Below are 15,716 nucleotides of genomic sequence, written 5' to 3' on the forward strand. Positions count from 1 at the left end.
CAGCATGTCAAAACCAAGAGACAGCATGATCCAGAAAATTCATAACTTGATTCTCATTTTTTCTGTCTTCTCAACAGCGATTTCTATCTGGGAGTTCGTAAAAAATGGTTAAGAAACGAGCAAGAAGAAAAGTTTAGCTGTGGAACCTTGAGATTTCGAGGAGTGATGTTTTCACGCTGTAATATGTTCAAGTTCAAAACCTTAAGCAATGGTTTTCCCCAGGTTTGAGGTCTGAGTAGAAAGAAGAAAAGCGGATAAACAGGATTCAATATTTAAAAACTATATTTTTGTAATTATTTGAGATGATACGTCGCTCGGATTGTAGAAGAGTTGTAGTCCCGCTTGAGTCCTATCATTTTCCATCCAACAAACATCTAAACGACAAGGATAAATAATAGGCTTATTACCCCTCTACCAACCCTTTTTACTATAGGAAGAATTGTAGTGGATTAGCTGAAAATTATGCTAATCTAAAAAAGACCCATGACTCGCAACAAAATTCAACTCGGATTCTCTTCATGCCATGAGAATTCCTCAAGAATAAAAACCTAGTTAAAGTCGAAAAACCAAGAACTACCCCATGAATCAATTCAGCAACCCAATCTGAAAACACCCAAATGCGAGAATCAAGTCTAATCTGTAAGAACTACATTATTCGTTCTCAAAAAAGGAAAAACAACTACATTAGTCCATGTACAGAAAACCCAAATAACATCATGGGATTGATCCCAAAATTAACAACACCGAGAAGGCTAATAATGATAAAAACTTCCAACAAGACAAAAACTTTAAACTCTATATAAAATCCCAATTCATACTATTAAGGGTCAGGTGGAGCAATCATCCCGAAGATTATACCCCCAAAATTAACTATTTAATCCCATATCACAAATACAACACCAGCACGGTAGCGCCACACACCCACCGACAAAAAAAGAAGAAGAAGAAGACTGGCGGGTGAAGAAAAAAAGGAAAACATAATTTGTGTGGATGTATTCTAGTGGGCAGTCTACCTCCTGGAGATTGGGTGGAGGAAGGAGCTGAGGAGGCGAGAGAAGGCGAGGCGTACGCGAGGATAGGTCCGGAGAGTGAGATCGGTGGTCTGGCGGAGAACGTCCTCTATGGTCTCCACGAACAGGTTAAGGCTTCGGATCGGCGGCACGTACAGGGTCAAAGGCACCGCCGAGAAGGCCACCGCGAACAACAGTTGCAGCATTGAGAAACTCGATGTTGTGTTTTGTCGATTTGGATGATGTTTGTGTTTTGTTTGTTCTTCTTTTCGGTATAGGATTTGTATGATGTGTGATGACGGGCAGTTGAGTTATCGGAGGGCACGAGTTTTAGCTGTGCAAAGCTGGTTTTTCTCTAAAAGACCAATTGGGATTGGGAGCTGTTGCCTTTTGGGATGGATTCGACTGGGCTTTACATTCTGCCATATAAATGGGTGCGCGATATACCAAAGAGCAATATTCTCTTGCTGTCATCTCACGTTGTCTTGTTTTCGTTCACATTTTAAGCGATTTTTTATTTATTACAAACATGAATCATTATCCATAATAGATTTTTATAAGACGTAGGGATGTTTTTTTTTATAGAATATATAAATTTTTTTATAAGATATGTTGTGTGCAGTGATAAATAATGACTATTTTTAATATTTTTCTATAAATATTTTGTATTTTATTTTTATTTTTTTAAATTGAGTCTATCATTAAAAATTAAATTTTTTCATATAAGTGTCGGATTTTTCTTTTTTAAAAAAAAAAAAGAATACATAATTTAAACATCTTAAAATTTTATAAATTATTTCATATTTAAAATTTCGCAAGGTGGTATAAAATTTATAAACACTTGAAAAATCATAAAAATCAGTATGTGGGTCTGGTTGACAAAGTGGCAACCGAGTTAGGGGTTATAAAGCAGCCAAGTGGTTAAGAGAAAGATGACTTAAGAGAATGGTCGTTGGTCGACGCAGACCACCTTGTACTTACCACAGAAAAGGAAGAAGGAAAAGGCAGACTCTTGACCAGTCGGGAATAAGCTGGCAGATTTGGACCAACGGACTGGAGCCGGGAACGTTGCGGTATTCGAATTTCCACATCGAAAGCAAGACCTAACTATTCATATAATTTACATGCTATTTCAAAAAATAAAAAAACTAAACTATTATTTTGATTTCTTTTTTTATTAAAAAAAAAAGACATTTTTCAATTAAAATATCTTACCATGCATGGGAATAGTTGGTGAATATGGTTGTTTGGTGCGGTATTGATTTAGTCACGGTATTACCTCAAGCATTTAAGTTAAAGGATTCTTGGAGGGTAATAGCTGGAGAAGTACTACAAATCTTCACGTTCTTTCCCCCCCATTTCTTCAGAGTCATGGAGGGCTTGCCCCTCTTGACTTCGCCCCTTAATCGAAGCTTGAGAAAAATATACAGAAGCTTCGTTTAAGATGCAAAACTGTGCTGATACAAGTTCATAGTCAATCAAAAGTCGATCAAGTAATTGTTAATTATTTTCCCGGAAAATAATATAAGATTTTGCTGGCCTCAAGAAAACCGAGTTTAGTTTGAACAATTCATCTCCCAATATTCCAACTAGAAGGAAATTAAGATCCTTAGAATGCTTGAAAGTTGGATGTCGAAAGCATAAACCATCAAATTCCATGTGATTTTCTGCTCAAATTACAAGCAAATTCAGATAAAGAGTGCAATAGATTGGGTTTGTGGCCTCAAAATCTCTGCACGGGTGGAGGTTTTGTTTGGAAACAAAACTATTTTTAAATTTTTTTAAATTATTTTATTATTATATATAAATTATATTATTACTATTTAGAGATAATATAAAATAAATACGATCTTATACTAAAGAGTACTCTGCCTCAAAGATGCAACATGTGGTACAGGACGTGCCCACCACACTTATAAAAGGAATATGGGGGAGATGACTTGAAAGAAGGTGACAGAGGGTGACATAAATTAAAAATAAAAAATAAAAAATAAAAATAAAAATAAAAATGCACGTGAATAGAAGCTCTCTCCACGTGTACCTATAATTATAAATTGTCGTGATCGGATGGTTAGATGGCTGAGTGAGACAACTCTAGATAGACAGGTGCTTCGGTGGTGGCCGTAAAAGTTGGTATTCATGGCCATCCTAATCCAAACATTAAAAGCTGACAATGGCTCCTCACATTATCCAAAGCTATTATCTCCATATTTACGAGATTTGTTATTTGCAAATTCAATGTTTTTCTTTTATAAATCTATTATAATTATAAAATAATAAAAATAATAATATTTTTTTATTGTATTAATATCTGATCAGTTAAATTGTCAGCTTGAAAATATCCCCCAAAATAAATTTGGACTAAATTCTTGTTGTCTTTTAAAGAAAATATTTTAACTATAAAGAAATTATATAAAAATAAATTTTTAAATTAATATAATTTGATATAATATGTCAAATTATAAAATTATTTTTATTATAAAATAAATCTAATATATTTTATTAAATTACGTTAAGTTATAAATTTATTTTATATAATTTATTTGTATTTATAAGAGTTCTCTTATGTTGCTTTCATTTTTCAAATCACATGGGGTTGTAACTTGTAAGGTGATTCAACAATGCCTCTGTGCACTGACACAGATGTCTGGCTTGATTTCCAAAATGCAATACAACTTATAGATTGTGATTGAATGGATGGAAAGTGGACAAAGAGCCAGCCCACAGCTAAGCCCTTTTTCCAGGCCCACAGTTAAGTCATACAATTAAGCCTTCCTCTCTCTTATTGCTGGTATATGTAGGGCATAAAACCAAGTTTTGGACCTCGTGAGTCCATCCTCTATGAGTTATGGCCCATGGACTCATGGGTAATCAATCAAGTATTATAAAGATTACGTATTCTATCATCTCATTTTATCTAATTATTATAATTTTTTAAAAATTTTATATAAAATATAATAAACAATTCAATTTTTTCAAAATTTAAAACAAAATTACTATTAAAAAATCGTATTATAACAATATTTTATTTAACTTTCAATAAAACATCACATCTCTTCTCATCTAATATTATATTATTAATACAATATTTTACAATAAGATAGAAATATAACATAATATATAATTTATAAGCATCTAATAGTTTTTCATGACTTATGATGGGTCTACTTCAATTATGAATTAAAGTTTTAACTGTTGGACATACTTTCTAGAAAAAAGTGCTTACGACATAATTTAAATTTTACAGATCAAATTATAAAAATTAAATAGTGCTACTCTCATTGCATGAAGTAGCACAAAGTAAAAATAAAATAAAAAACTAACAAGAGCTCCCAGCAATAAGCCTAGCAGTATTCATTACAATTAAAATACTGTGGACAATATACCCTACCTATATACCGATTTGAAAATAAAATACTCTAATTTCTAACTCTTTATCTTGATGTATTGAGAAGAAACATAATGGTATTATAGAAATTTAGTTCCATTTTTTGGGGAGAGAAATATAGCCGAAGCTTTCAAATTATTGTACGGGCTTGCACGACTATTTACTGCAAATAATTTAAAGTATGTCCTGAATCATTGCAAGAAAAAGCAACTACTTTGGTTGTAACTTTTGATACAAGCTTGAAGCTCCCATGTGAAATAATGGTACGAGCAAGACGGCAAGATCCCGCAAATTTCTCACAAAAGTAAACACTCACAAAATGGGAAATAGCGATCTTAAAGGGTATGAATTTTGCTCCATAATTCAACACATCTGTCAATGAAAAATTGCATAAATACACCAATATAAATGCCCCATCTGATCCATTTCCACGCAGAGACTGACGCAGTTGGTTTGACAGAACATTTAAAATCGACCAATTTTGTCAAAGGCTTTTAATGCACTTTTATTTTTATTTTTTGGGAACGCATCTCGGCAGGTTTGTAATTCAAAAATTTTAACTCAAATTTAAAATTCTCATATCATTATTATAATTTTTTTAAATTTTTACATAAAATATAATAAAAATTCAATTTTTTCAAATCTCAATACAACTTTTTCAAATCTTAAAATAATAATAACACTAAAAACTAATATTTTAAACTTTCATCTCTACTTACAAATCTTCCCTTAACTGAGTTTAGTGTGTTGCAAAAGGCCCAACTGTATTGCTCAATGCTCATAATATGTTAAATTATAATATTTTTTTATTATAAAATAAATCTAATATATAATATTAAATCGAATCAAATTGTAAGTTTAATTTATGAAATCTTTTTTAATTGTAGCACTTTCTCAAATAAAATCTCTTCCCATTTCGTATGATAATTTTTAGATGCACAAGTTCCATCTGAAATGAAAGCCAAGTGTCAAAGAAGAATAAAATGGTACAAGAGGGTGGGAAAAAGTGGAAGAAGGGCTACTACTTATCATCCAACAAAGGGGAAAAAGGTCATTGTGAAGATATTCTTTATAATTCTTTTACGTGATCCCTTTATGATTAAGGAGAATTTTTTTTTTTTTTTTTTTTTTAAGAAATTTAATATTCCTTTAATCTGTGTCTAGGACTCTACTTGAGAGTCCAAATCAGTCCACGTCAGCGACCTAGGGAAGCACGGTCATGAAAACTCTTTCGGTTTAAATGCATCTTTTGCCGGGCTCTTCATGCTCCTCACAAGTTCTTGAAAAAGATGGAGTTTTCAACCGAGGCACCGAAAGGTAAGGAAGAAGAGAAAGGAGACAATTGCAGATGGCGAATTTACCAAAGTTTTCAACCCAATTCCTTTTTGTTGCTTTCCTATTAATTAACAGAAGTAGTACGAATTATACAGGCAACATATCATCACACTGGACAGAAGGTATAGTGAAAAGCACCCATCAAAATCGTTGCACCCAGGAACCCACCTTTCAGTGTCCTCTTCTTCCCCACTTTTTTTATTTTTTTCAGCCTCTTTGCATTGCCTGGACTTTACCTTTTTTCTTTGCTATCATGGAAAGATAAAAACCACACAAAAATCGATCAATATTGCACCTCAAAATAATGAATATTGCTATAGAAACAAACATCAACGAAAAAAGTTGGTTTTTTTAAGACATCAGTATAGTATATAGATTGGAAATTATACAAAAATTTCTGTAAAATTCATTTCTAATAGCAGACAGTTACCAATTTCGACAAGATCAGATCACATTAAATGATACCCACGTGAGGACAGAATGCGATGACCTCGAATGAAGAACAATACTCCATCGCTTTCATCAAGTTCTCTCTCTTCTTCAAAAGTAAGATCTATCTGCTTTACATTAAAAAGTCTTTAACCAAAGTAGGCCGATCCACCATCTACATATAGGATCTCATAATAATGACAGTTTCCACATCAATATCCCACATCCACATAATCCACAAACCCCAGCACTGGGGTTTGGAATCCACCGCAGCGTGAGGTCCCAGCCCATAGTGATGAAAACCCACTAATCAAAACCCACTTCAATTGGATATAAAAAGAAGGATTAGTACAAATTGGAACCAACAGTTAAAAAATAAATAAAGGGGAAAAAAAGCAACTACATAGATAAAAGGCCAAAAAATAAAAGCTAAAATAATGGAGTACAATAGCAGTCCGATTTAACTGGATGTCACATCCTCATAGAATCATCACTTCTCCACGAAACTACCTGTTTCCGCCTACTGGAACCCGCCCCCATTACTGTTCCTAAATTACATCAGAAACAAACCTCCTCTGCATTATCCCCAAAAATTGGACCAGACGCAGACTTTATACTCTACAGAAAGATCCTCCTAGAGGTGATAATCGACAAAGGGGAAAAGGGCGGGGAGCTTGGGACCCGAGTTTCATCCTAATGGAGAATGGTTCTCTTGATGGGGAAAAAATGACAGTAACGTAAACCTAAAATTTGGAAATATTAGAAGCCAAAAACCACTTAGACTGGGTTCATTCTTCTGAATATAACCCAGAGGGTTTCTCACCCTATCTAACTTCTGTTGTAATAAAATAGCGAAAATGAATCTTCTTTTCTTTTTTCAAACATCTTTCTCCCTTGCTTTCTTCCTTTGTTACCGTTACCACCTTACCCGCACTCACCGCCAACAAAATCTGGAAAGGCATATGTTATTTACCAAAACCTTTCTGTAGTCTACTACCTCGGAAATCAGCAAAAATGGTTTCAATTTTGCTGAGCCACAAGATGATCTAGCTGCATTTGTTCAAGATGCATTTGTTCCAGCCATGCTCCCAACACAGCATGATCAACCGATTCTGTTTGTGAGTTCACATTAGAAACCTCACTGGACGTAGCAGCAACATCAGAGAGAGGTGTCACTAGCTTGTCTTTGATGTCAGTTGGAGATTCTTTGACAAGTGACTGAACCCATGATAGGTCTGGCTCTTCTCCATTGTTCCCAAGCTCAAATGAAGATGACCTGCGGAGCTTACCTAATTCTTCTGTGCTAACAGCCCAATCCAGCTTCCCATTTGAGGATCCCCATTTTGACCAAGAATTTGCAGGGGACCCAACAATGGAAGCAGAGTTGGAGCCAAGTTCCCGTGAGCTGAGGCTGCGAAACTGTTGCTGATTCTCACGTTGAGCTAACATTGATACCCGAGAGCTCATAGGTGAGATAGGTTCCACACTTCGGGGAGACATCCTCCCTGAAGTCGGAACACCAAAGGAGGCCTGCAATAAATGATGGTCAACGTTTTTTGGGGAGAAGTTTGTATTGATTGGTGACAACATGCTCTGCTGCTGCTGCTGAAATTGATTAAGAAGTGCTGATTTGTGTGTTGGGGAGAAAACAGCTGAAGCCAATGCTTGGTCAGCATATCGAGGAGAAGAGCTCTCAGTCGAAAATAGATCATCAAGATTTGAAGGGGTTAGAGTTTTAAACCGACCAGAACGATTCAGAGAATTAGAACTCATTGATGGTTGAGAGAGGCAAGATAGATCATTTAAGAGCTGTTGTTGCTGCAAATCAAAATCTGGCAACATATCAAAGTCCTCTGTAGGAATGTCTCTAGCATTAAGTGAAGATCTCAAGCGACTGGAATGAAGATTGCTTCCTGATAGATGCAAGGCTGGGACATTTGGTTGGGGCCAAGCTGCATGTGACAAGCCATTCGCAGATGGAGACATGGGTGGAGTGAACGGTGAAGGGGACATAACAGATACCGATGAAGGGGAGCCAGGCAGGAGGCTCATGGCTGCAGCAAAATCCATGGCTGCAGCTCCAGAAGTACTTGAGCGAGGAGAGGGAACAGCAGAACCAGTAGAGACATATAGTGGTCGAAGTTCCTCGGTGGTGTGGGCAAAAAAGCAGACTCTCCTTGCACAATTGGTACCATCCTTGCAAAGACGAGTTCGATACTGAGCAGGGTGCAGCCAGCACTCAAAGACCCCATGAGCATATTCACACATATCTCCACGCCTACATGCCCCCTTTCGGAAATCAGGACAAGGGACGCAACTGTAATGGAACTTCCTTGGATCCCTTCTTCGAGCATTCTCCCCTGGATGAACAAATGGGCACTCAGTCCAATCATGAGAGTAGGCACGAGAGCAAGGCCGCACCTTGAATGAATACATTCGGAATTCATCAGTTGAATAGATGCTATTCTTGATATCAGGGAGAGATGGGTCTACAGGATATTCTTTCTTCTCCGACATGGAATATATGGGGAGATCGCTGAAATTCATCTTTGTTAGCGAAGTGAAATCTGACACAGATAGGGACCCATTCTCAGGGGAAGATGAAAGGGGTGGGGAATTCAAACTCATAGTGCCTGTTAAGACCGTCAGCTTGTGCTCTACATCAGAACCGTTAGGTTTAAGGAGTTGTTCAAGGGTCAATTTGGCATCTTGGAATTTTGGAGGAACAACAATAACATCAATAGGAGACTGACCATCGGCATCTACCGAATTTACATCGGCTCCTGATGCTAAAAGTAGGTTCACAGCATCAACAGCATTTACAGCCCCACCTGAGGCAGCACAGTGAAGGGCAGTACTTTTATCAAGGCCGCAGGGTCTATTTACATCAGCATCTGACAAAGAAAGTATCAGTTTCATGACATCAATACTGCCATATGTAGCAGCAACCATCAGAGGTGTTCTGTGCTCATTAACCATCTGCTTTGAGCCTTTCTTTCGACCATACCACAGACCAATATCATCAATACCAGAAGGATCACGCTCTATTGATCTTTTGAAGCCCTCAATGTCATTGTTAGCAGCAAGTTCAAGCAAACTAGCAAAAGTATCTTCCGTTTCAACAGTCAAGTGATTCATGTCTACGCTGGGGGGTGTGCTTTCATCAATGAATGTAGAATTTGATGTTGGGAATGATCTGAGTTTTAACCACTCTGATCCACAGCACATTCTTTCATTTACCGAACATCTGAACCAAATAATAACAACAATAAGGTTCAAAATGTACAATAAGCATTAAATCAACACGACAACTTTAAAAAAATAATATATATCCCTCCATGGAACTCCCAGCAGAAACCCCTTGCAGATGCTATTTAGAAAATGTATGACCAAATTTAACCAGAATCAAAAGAAACCCAACGTAGATGAATGCTGGGCTTGTAAGTCTCTGGAGGTTATGAGAATTACGAGTAGAAAATAGTTTTTAGATATAAAAACCAGTTATAGTTTAGGATTGATTACCATTTTTGGAAAATGAATCAAGCCAGTTAAAAGGAATCAAAGTAAAACTGGAGGTTTTTCGAGACAAAAAAAACAATCTAAGTAAAATAATCCGACAAGTGCGGGATTATGATTTCAATTCCCTATCTTAGAATCCATATTCATACACTTCCCATTATTTCCAGATGCATATTTCAAACAGCTATAAAAAGGTATCAAACTGCGTGGGAAATCCATCACGCGTACCATTCACTGTCCAGTTCTTGATCTTTCTCATTTTACTTAGGTTCTCAAACCCAGGAAACTTAATACACAAACTTCACTTTTTTCATGAAGTTAAAAGAATTGCTTTACATGAAAAATAATGGAGAAATAAATTGTGCTACGTTCGGCTACTGAGAAATTGTAGGAAAAATAAAGCAATGATATTTAAGGGAATGAATAAAGAGGATGAATTTCAAAACTTTGGTTTTTCATATTTAGGATCCAAGGTGAACACTGTTCCTTGTTACAATACGAAAGCAACAAAAATAACCTAAAACACAAATTATTCTGCCAGTTTATGTCATCGCCTGTTTGCATAGGTTTAAGAAAATCAAGAGCCCGAATCTTAACATTCTGAAACTGAGCAACCATCGGACGGTGAGGATCAAAGAAACCATCGCAGCGGCGATCGTACAAGTACTCCAATAGTCATTAACTCCAGCAAAATATTAGTCAAATATAGAAAAACATTTCAAAAATGAAAATGAATAAAAACACCAATAATGAAAGCAAGTAAGAAACAGCAACCATAATCATAGCGGCCAATAAAATCATAGAGAAAAAGCACAGTAGCAGGATCAAACACACACGAACTCCGATTCAAAGCAAGTATGTACCTATGTTTAGCTAAAGCTTTAAAAGATTGCAAAAAACCAAAACTAGAAACAGCTTGCGAAGAGCATCTTCCTCCACGTGATCACAAAGTTCCCCATACCGCAAGGATTTAATTTCGGAGAGAGATCAAGTACAAGATAATCAAGCAGAGTCCAAAATAAATCTTTTAGTGGAAAGGCTCTGCTCAGAGCGAATCTTACCAGATAGTCTTCTTCCAGTTGAGGAAGTGAGGTAAGCGCCATGCAGTTGAGTTGTGAAGCAGATCTAAGAGCTTGCAGCGAAAGCATCTGGAGTCAGAGAAAATCTTCAGGAAATCTTATCGGAGCGAGAGAGTTGTGAGAAAAAGCAAGAGAGGGACGGATAGAAGTGCTTGGTCTTCTTCTTCCATCTCCAATTCCTATGTTCTGCTTTCTCATGGAAAAATTAAATAATAATTAACTAAACTATTTCGAAAGACGTCGAAATCATTTTTTGTTTTGTTTTGATGTAATCGCCTATCCTATCCCCATTTTGCATCCAACTTCCTGTCTCCCTTCAAAGTTCCACCGTATATAATTTAAAGAAAAACATTTACGAAATATTCTAAGTAATTTTTTATTGAATTATATTCTTATAATAAATTTTATTAAATTAAAAGTGAGATGATATATTTTTTAATAAAAATAATAATTATAATAATATACAAGTGTCGTCTAATTATTTTATAAAAAAATAAATATAAAATTTATATAAAGTATTATTAAAAAATATAAAGTTTTAAAGTAACTATAATACTTATATATTTTAAGATTATATATAGTATTGTTTATTTTTTTAAATAATATTACTGAAGACTTTAAGATTATATAAATTATTTACTTATTTTGATAATTTTACATAAAAACAAACACCTAAAATCTTCCACAAATAAATATAATTAAACATAATAGACTCAAATAAAAAAAAAAACGTATTTTTTAATATAAATTTAAATGGTATTGCTATTATTAAGTTGTGTAATATTTTTTTAAATTGTCCGTATCTCTTTAAATCTAAGTAATTTAAAAACAAAAGGCTAGCGCACTACTTTTACGGTGGTCACTGGAATCGTGCCACGTAACGAGATGAGGGCAGATAGGTCATTCGGAGAATAAGTTTTTCGTTGGACCAGCAACTGTAGTCGACGTGGCAAGTATTCATTGGGTAATGTTTCCTCGGGAGTAGAAAGCGACTACACGAACTGAACGCTCTTGTAATAATTTAACCGCAGTATTGGGGTCAAATTCTGTGGAAATTCAACCTAAATTCACATTAATGAATGTTAAAATTTGAAAGGTCGCCGCTTACGAAAGAAAACTTTGGAAGGTAGAAATATCGTGCGTCCTCGTTGCAAGTGTCATATGCAATCAAATGCGCTGGCACCAATTGATTGGAGGATACCTAGCAATACGAAACTTTCCCAGCTAAATTGATTTGAGAAATGACGGATTGGCCCATGATCACCAATAGAATATCGACACGTTTGTGGAGCTTGGTTGTTCTGTCAAGCAGGTGAAATTAATTTACCCGGGCTACTACACACACTTTCGAAGTCCCTAGAAAGAAGGTGAATGTAAAGAGGTGTTACCGGTTAGGTGAGTAAGGGGTAAGGTGACCGGACGATCCGGTGAAAGCATGCTCGTGCGCGTGGTTGAATAAACTGGATTGGAAGAAGGTGCTGGCGTCCACCAATCGGAGAGATCCGGACGGCTGGTTTTAAGAGTACGAAAGCGGACTTGACGCACACTTCAATTCGGGTTAATTGTGATGTCAAATCACAAGGAGGAAGAGGGAAAGCGTGGAACACCGACGACAAAATAGAAATACGAAAAATGGGAAAACAAAAGTGAAATCAATTCACTAATTAAATTAAAATAAATAAAACCAAATATTCAGAATCACACTTTCAACGCTAGATTTTAGTTTTTACCGTAAAAATCTTTCAACGTCATGCATTTTATTTCAATTCATTTCGTTATAATAATCTTTTAAAACTTTTATAAAAATAATAATAAATAATTCAATTTTTCAAATTTTTAAAATAATAATAATATTATAAAAATATTTTATTTAATTCTTAACTTTCATCTCAATTAAACTATCTCAACTCATTATAGAAATCATTCATAAATCTATTTATCATCCTCACACATCATATATCATATTTTTTAAAAATTTTTTTATAATAAATATATAATATATAGATAATAAATAGAACAATTTAATTAATTTAATAATAATAAAATAGACTAATAATAAATTTATTATGATGTGTGATTACGAGTAACATTTAGATTTTAATCGAAAACATTTGACTATTATCATCTGTCTACAAAAAGTATTGTATTTAATTATTTAGAATAATATTAAATATAAGTCTCAAATAAATAAATTTCAAAAGATATTTTATAAAAAAGTAAATTTCACTAGTAAAAAATATTTTTTTATACTTTTTCGTAATGAGATATATTTATATATAAAAAGATTACATGAGATTTATATATTTAGATATTGTACAAATCATTACTCTTTATTAACGATTCAAAGCTTAAAAATATATAATTTTGTATGTTTTAAAGAGATTAACTTATTTTTATGAACAAAAATACTATTAATGATTTATATTATTTTTATAAAAAAAATGATATTCATGCTCTTTTAATTATCATATCGTAATATGATATTAAATTATTTATATATAAGTTAGAAATAAATAAATATTTCCCGATTATTTGATACTACGTGATGATTAATATAATCATTAACAACATTGCTCTTCTCACAAAAGTTATATCTAAAGCAACTGCTGTATAAATTTGTGCTAGTCGACATACGGGTCAAAACTGGGCAGCACTAACACCACCACCCTAAAAATTGATACTCGCTAATGATAAAATAGCTCAGATCATCAAATGGTCAACCAAATTAGGGATGGATTCCCCTATAACATAAGCGCATCCTTAGTGGATTTGACTGTATTGGATAAGTCAACTGGTACCTGAGTTCCTAAGTTTTACAAATTATAAATAGATTTCTTATATTATATACCTCCATTTAATAAATATATGATTTATCTTTTTTATCTTCATATCTTAATACTTAAATATATTATCATACAATTTATTTATAAAAAAGTGAATCTCAATAATAAAAAATAGCTTTTTAACATTTTTTTTAAGTGAGGTCTACATTTTTGTAAGAACTTGTATAAAATTTATCAAATTGAGATTTGTAGAAATCATTTATCTTATTTGAGATTATAAAAATTAAAATAAAAAATACTAAAACTAGATAAATAATACTAAATAATATTATTTTATTATTATAGACAATGAAATGATTAATCTCACGTGAAGTTTAAATTTTGAACAATTAACCAAAAGTCAAAAAATAACATGTCAACCAAACTTTGACTTTTAAGAATGTTAAACCTAGATGATGAAGATGGTTATTAACTTCAAGCATTCAAAGTATAAGGAAAACCTCGAGTTAGCTAGTAACCATCCTTGTATGATTTCTTATAGACTATGCATTTTTAAGGAGATCCTCCTGAATATTCGTTTATTTTCAATGATGAAATGAGAATAATTGAGATAAAAGTTAAAAATTGAATAAAATATTGTTATAAAATATTTTTTTAATATTATTTTTATTTTAAGATTTGAAAAAATTTAAATTATTATTTTTATTTTATAAAAAAATTTAAAATAATTATAATAATTAGATAAGATAAAATAAGATGAAAAATTTTATGAAAATAAAGAGACTCAACAAATAGATTTTGAAGACGTTTTTATTATACAGCAAGCGTTGTAAAATGAATACATTGATCATTTATTAATAAAATTTTGCCTCGATTTAAAACAAACGAAGTGATGAAATCCGCATAAAATATATGATTAATTTGTTGAGTTTTGTTATTTATAAGTAAAGTTGTAAACTAATCTATATATTAATATTGATTTATTTATATTTAAAATTTAAATTAATATTAATTTTAATAAAATTTACTATTTTATTAATAATATTATATTAATATATAATTAATTTTTTTTTTTTAATTTGTTGCGTACTTCGGATGATAATCTGTCGGTGACGTGGCTTATGTTTGGATAAGGCTGAATTCAGAGTAGGATTGTTGCAGCGTTGATGTTTGCATGAGTATGCCTCCCATGTCTTGTTACAAATGGATCGAGGTGTCAACATTGGCCGACTCCAACAGGTCATGTCTGTATATGCCACATTCATTGGACCTCGTACGTGAACAAAAGCATGCAACTTTCCAGCAGATGTAGTCGGAGTTAATATCAATATTTGATTTGCAATAATTATAGAGAAATAATATTTAATCATAGAATACATAGGTAGAGTATTTATTTACCTATAATAATATATATTATCCTATAATTTATTGTATAATATATTAGTTAATTGATAGTATATATTATTTTATATTTTTTATGATTAATGATAATAGATTATAAAAAATTACAAAATTACTTATATAACTACTATATCAATAATATATTATGTGTATAATAAATATTTAAAAAATTTATGATTAAGTCTATTTCGATCCAATTCAGTCAAAAAAATTATATCTTGACTCAATCAAAAAAATTAAAATCTCCCCCTCCTTTATCAGTCTCAATCTAAGATTCTTGAGATTTGACCGAAAACTGAATTTTAGATACATCATAAATTGAGACTGAGTAAGGAGGGGGAGATTTTAACCCCTCACACATTTATTATGATATTATGATCATTGACTCTTATCCTAGATATTTAAGAAAATAAAAATCTTTATTTGATGTATTGTTTTCAGAGAAGTAACTAATCAATTTTTTACTCCAATCATTGAGATAAAATATGATCCATGATGATCCCATAATACTTATATCTCGAAAAGAAATTATTTATACAAGTCTCGAATAAGTAAGTGTATAATAATTTTATAAAATAGTGGACATTATAAAAAAGTGTAAAAAACAATTTTTTCTTTTAATGAGATCGACACTTTTATAAAATATCTATATAATATTTGTCTATTTGAAATTTATACTTAACATTATTGCTTTGACAAGTAAAAAGCAGACACATTTTAAGGTCAATATATACAATTATCATGAAAATATTAAAAAATCTCAGATAAATTT

The 15,716-nt window shown here is 32.8% G+C and overlaps 1 protein-coding gene across 1 annotated transcript; it reads right to left on the reverse strand.

Moving 5' to 3' along the window:
* Nucleotides 1–6,469: 6,469 nt before the first annotated feature.
* LOC122278003 (zinc finger CCCH domain-containing protein 30-like) lies at nt 6,470–11,068 on the reverse strand. The gene is made up of 2 exons (XM_043088034.1): nt 10,743–11,068; nt 6,470–9,409 (listed from the first exon to the last, which is right to left on the reverse strand). Exon 2 carries the CDS (start codon nt 9,388–9,390, stop codon nt 7,183–7,185), a length of 2,208 nt encoding a protein of 735 aa, XP_042943968.1. The 5' UTR covers nt 9,391–9,409; nt 10,743–11,068; the 3' UTR covers nt 6,470–7,182.
* Nucleotides 11,069–15,716: the final 4,648 nt, after the last annotated feature.

This window comes from Carya illinoinensis, chromosome 10, assembly GCF_018687715.1.
Source record: "Carya illinoinensis cultivar Pawnee chromosome 10, C.illinoinensisPawnee_v1, whole genome shotgun sequence".
NCBI classification, from domain to species: domain Eukaryota; kingdom Viridiplantae; phylum Streptophyta; class Magnoliopsida; order Fagales; family Juglandaceae; genus Carya; species Carya illinoinensis.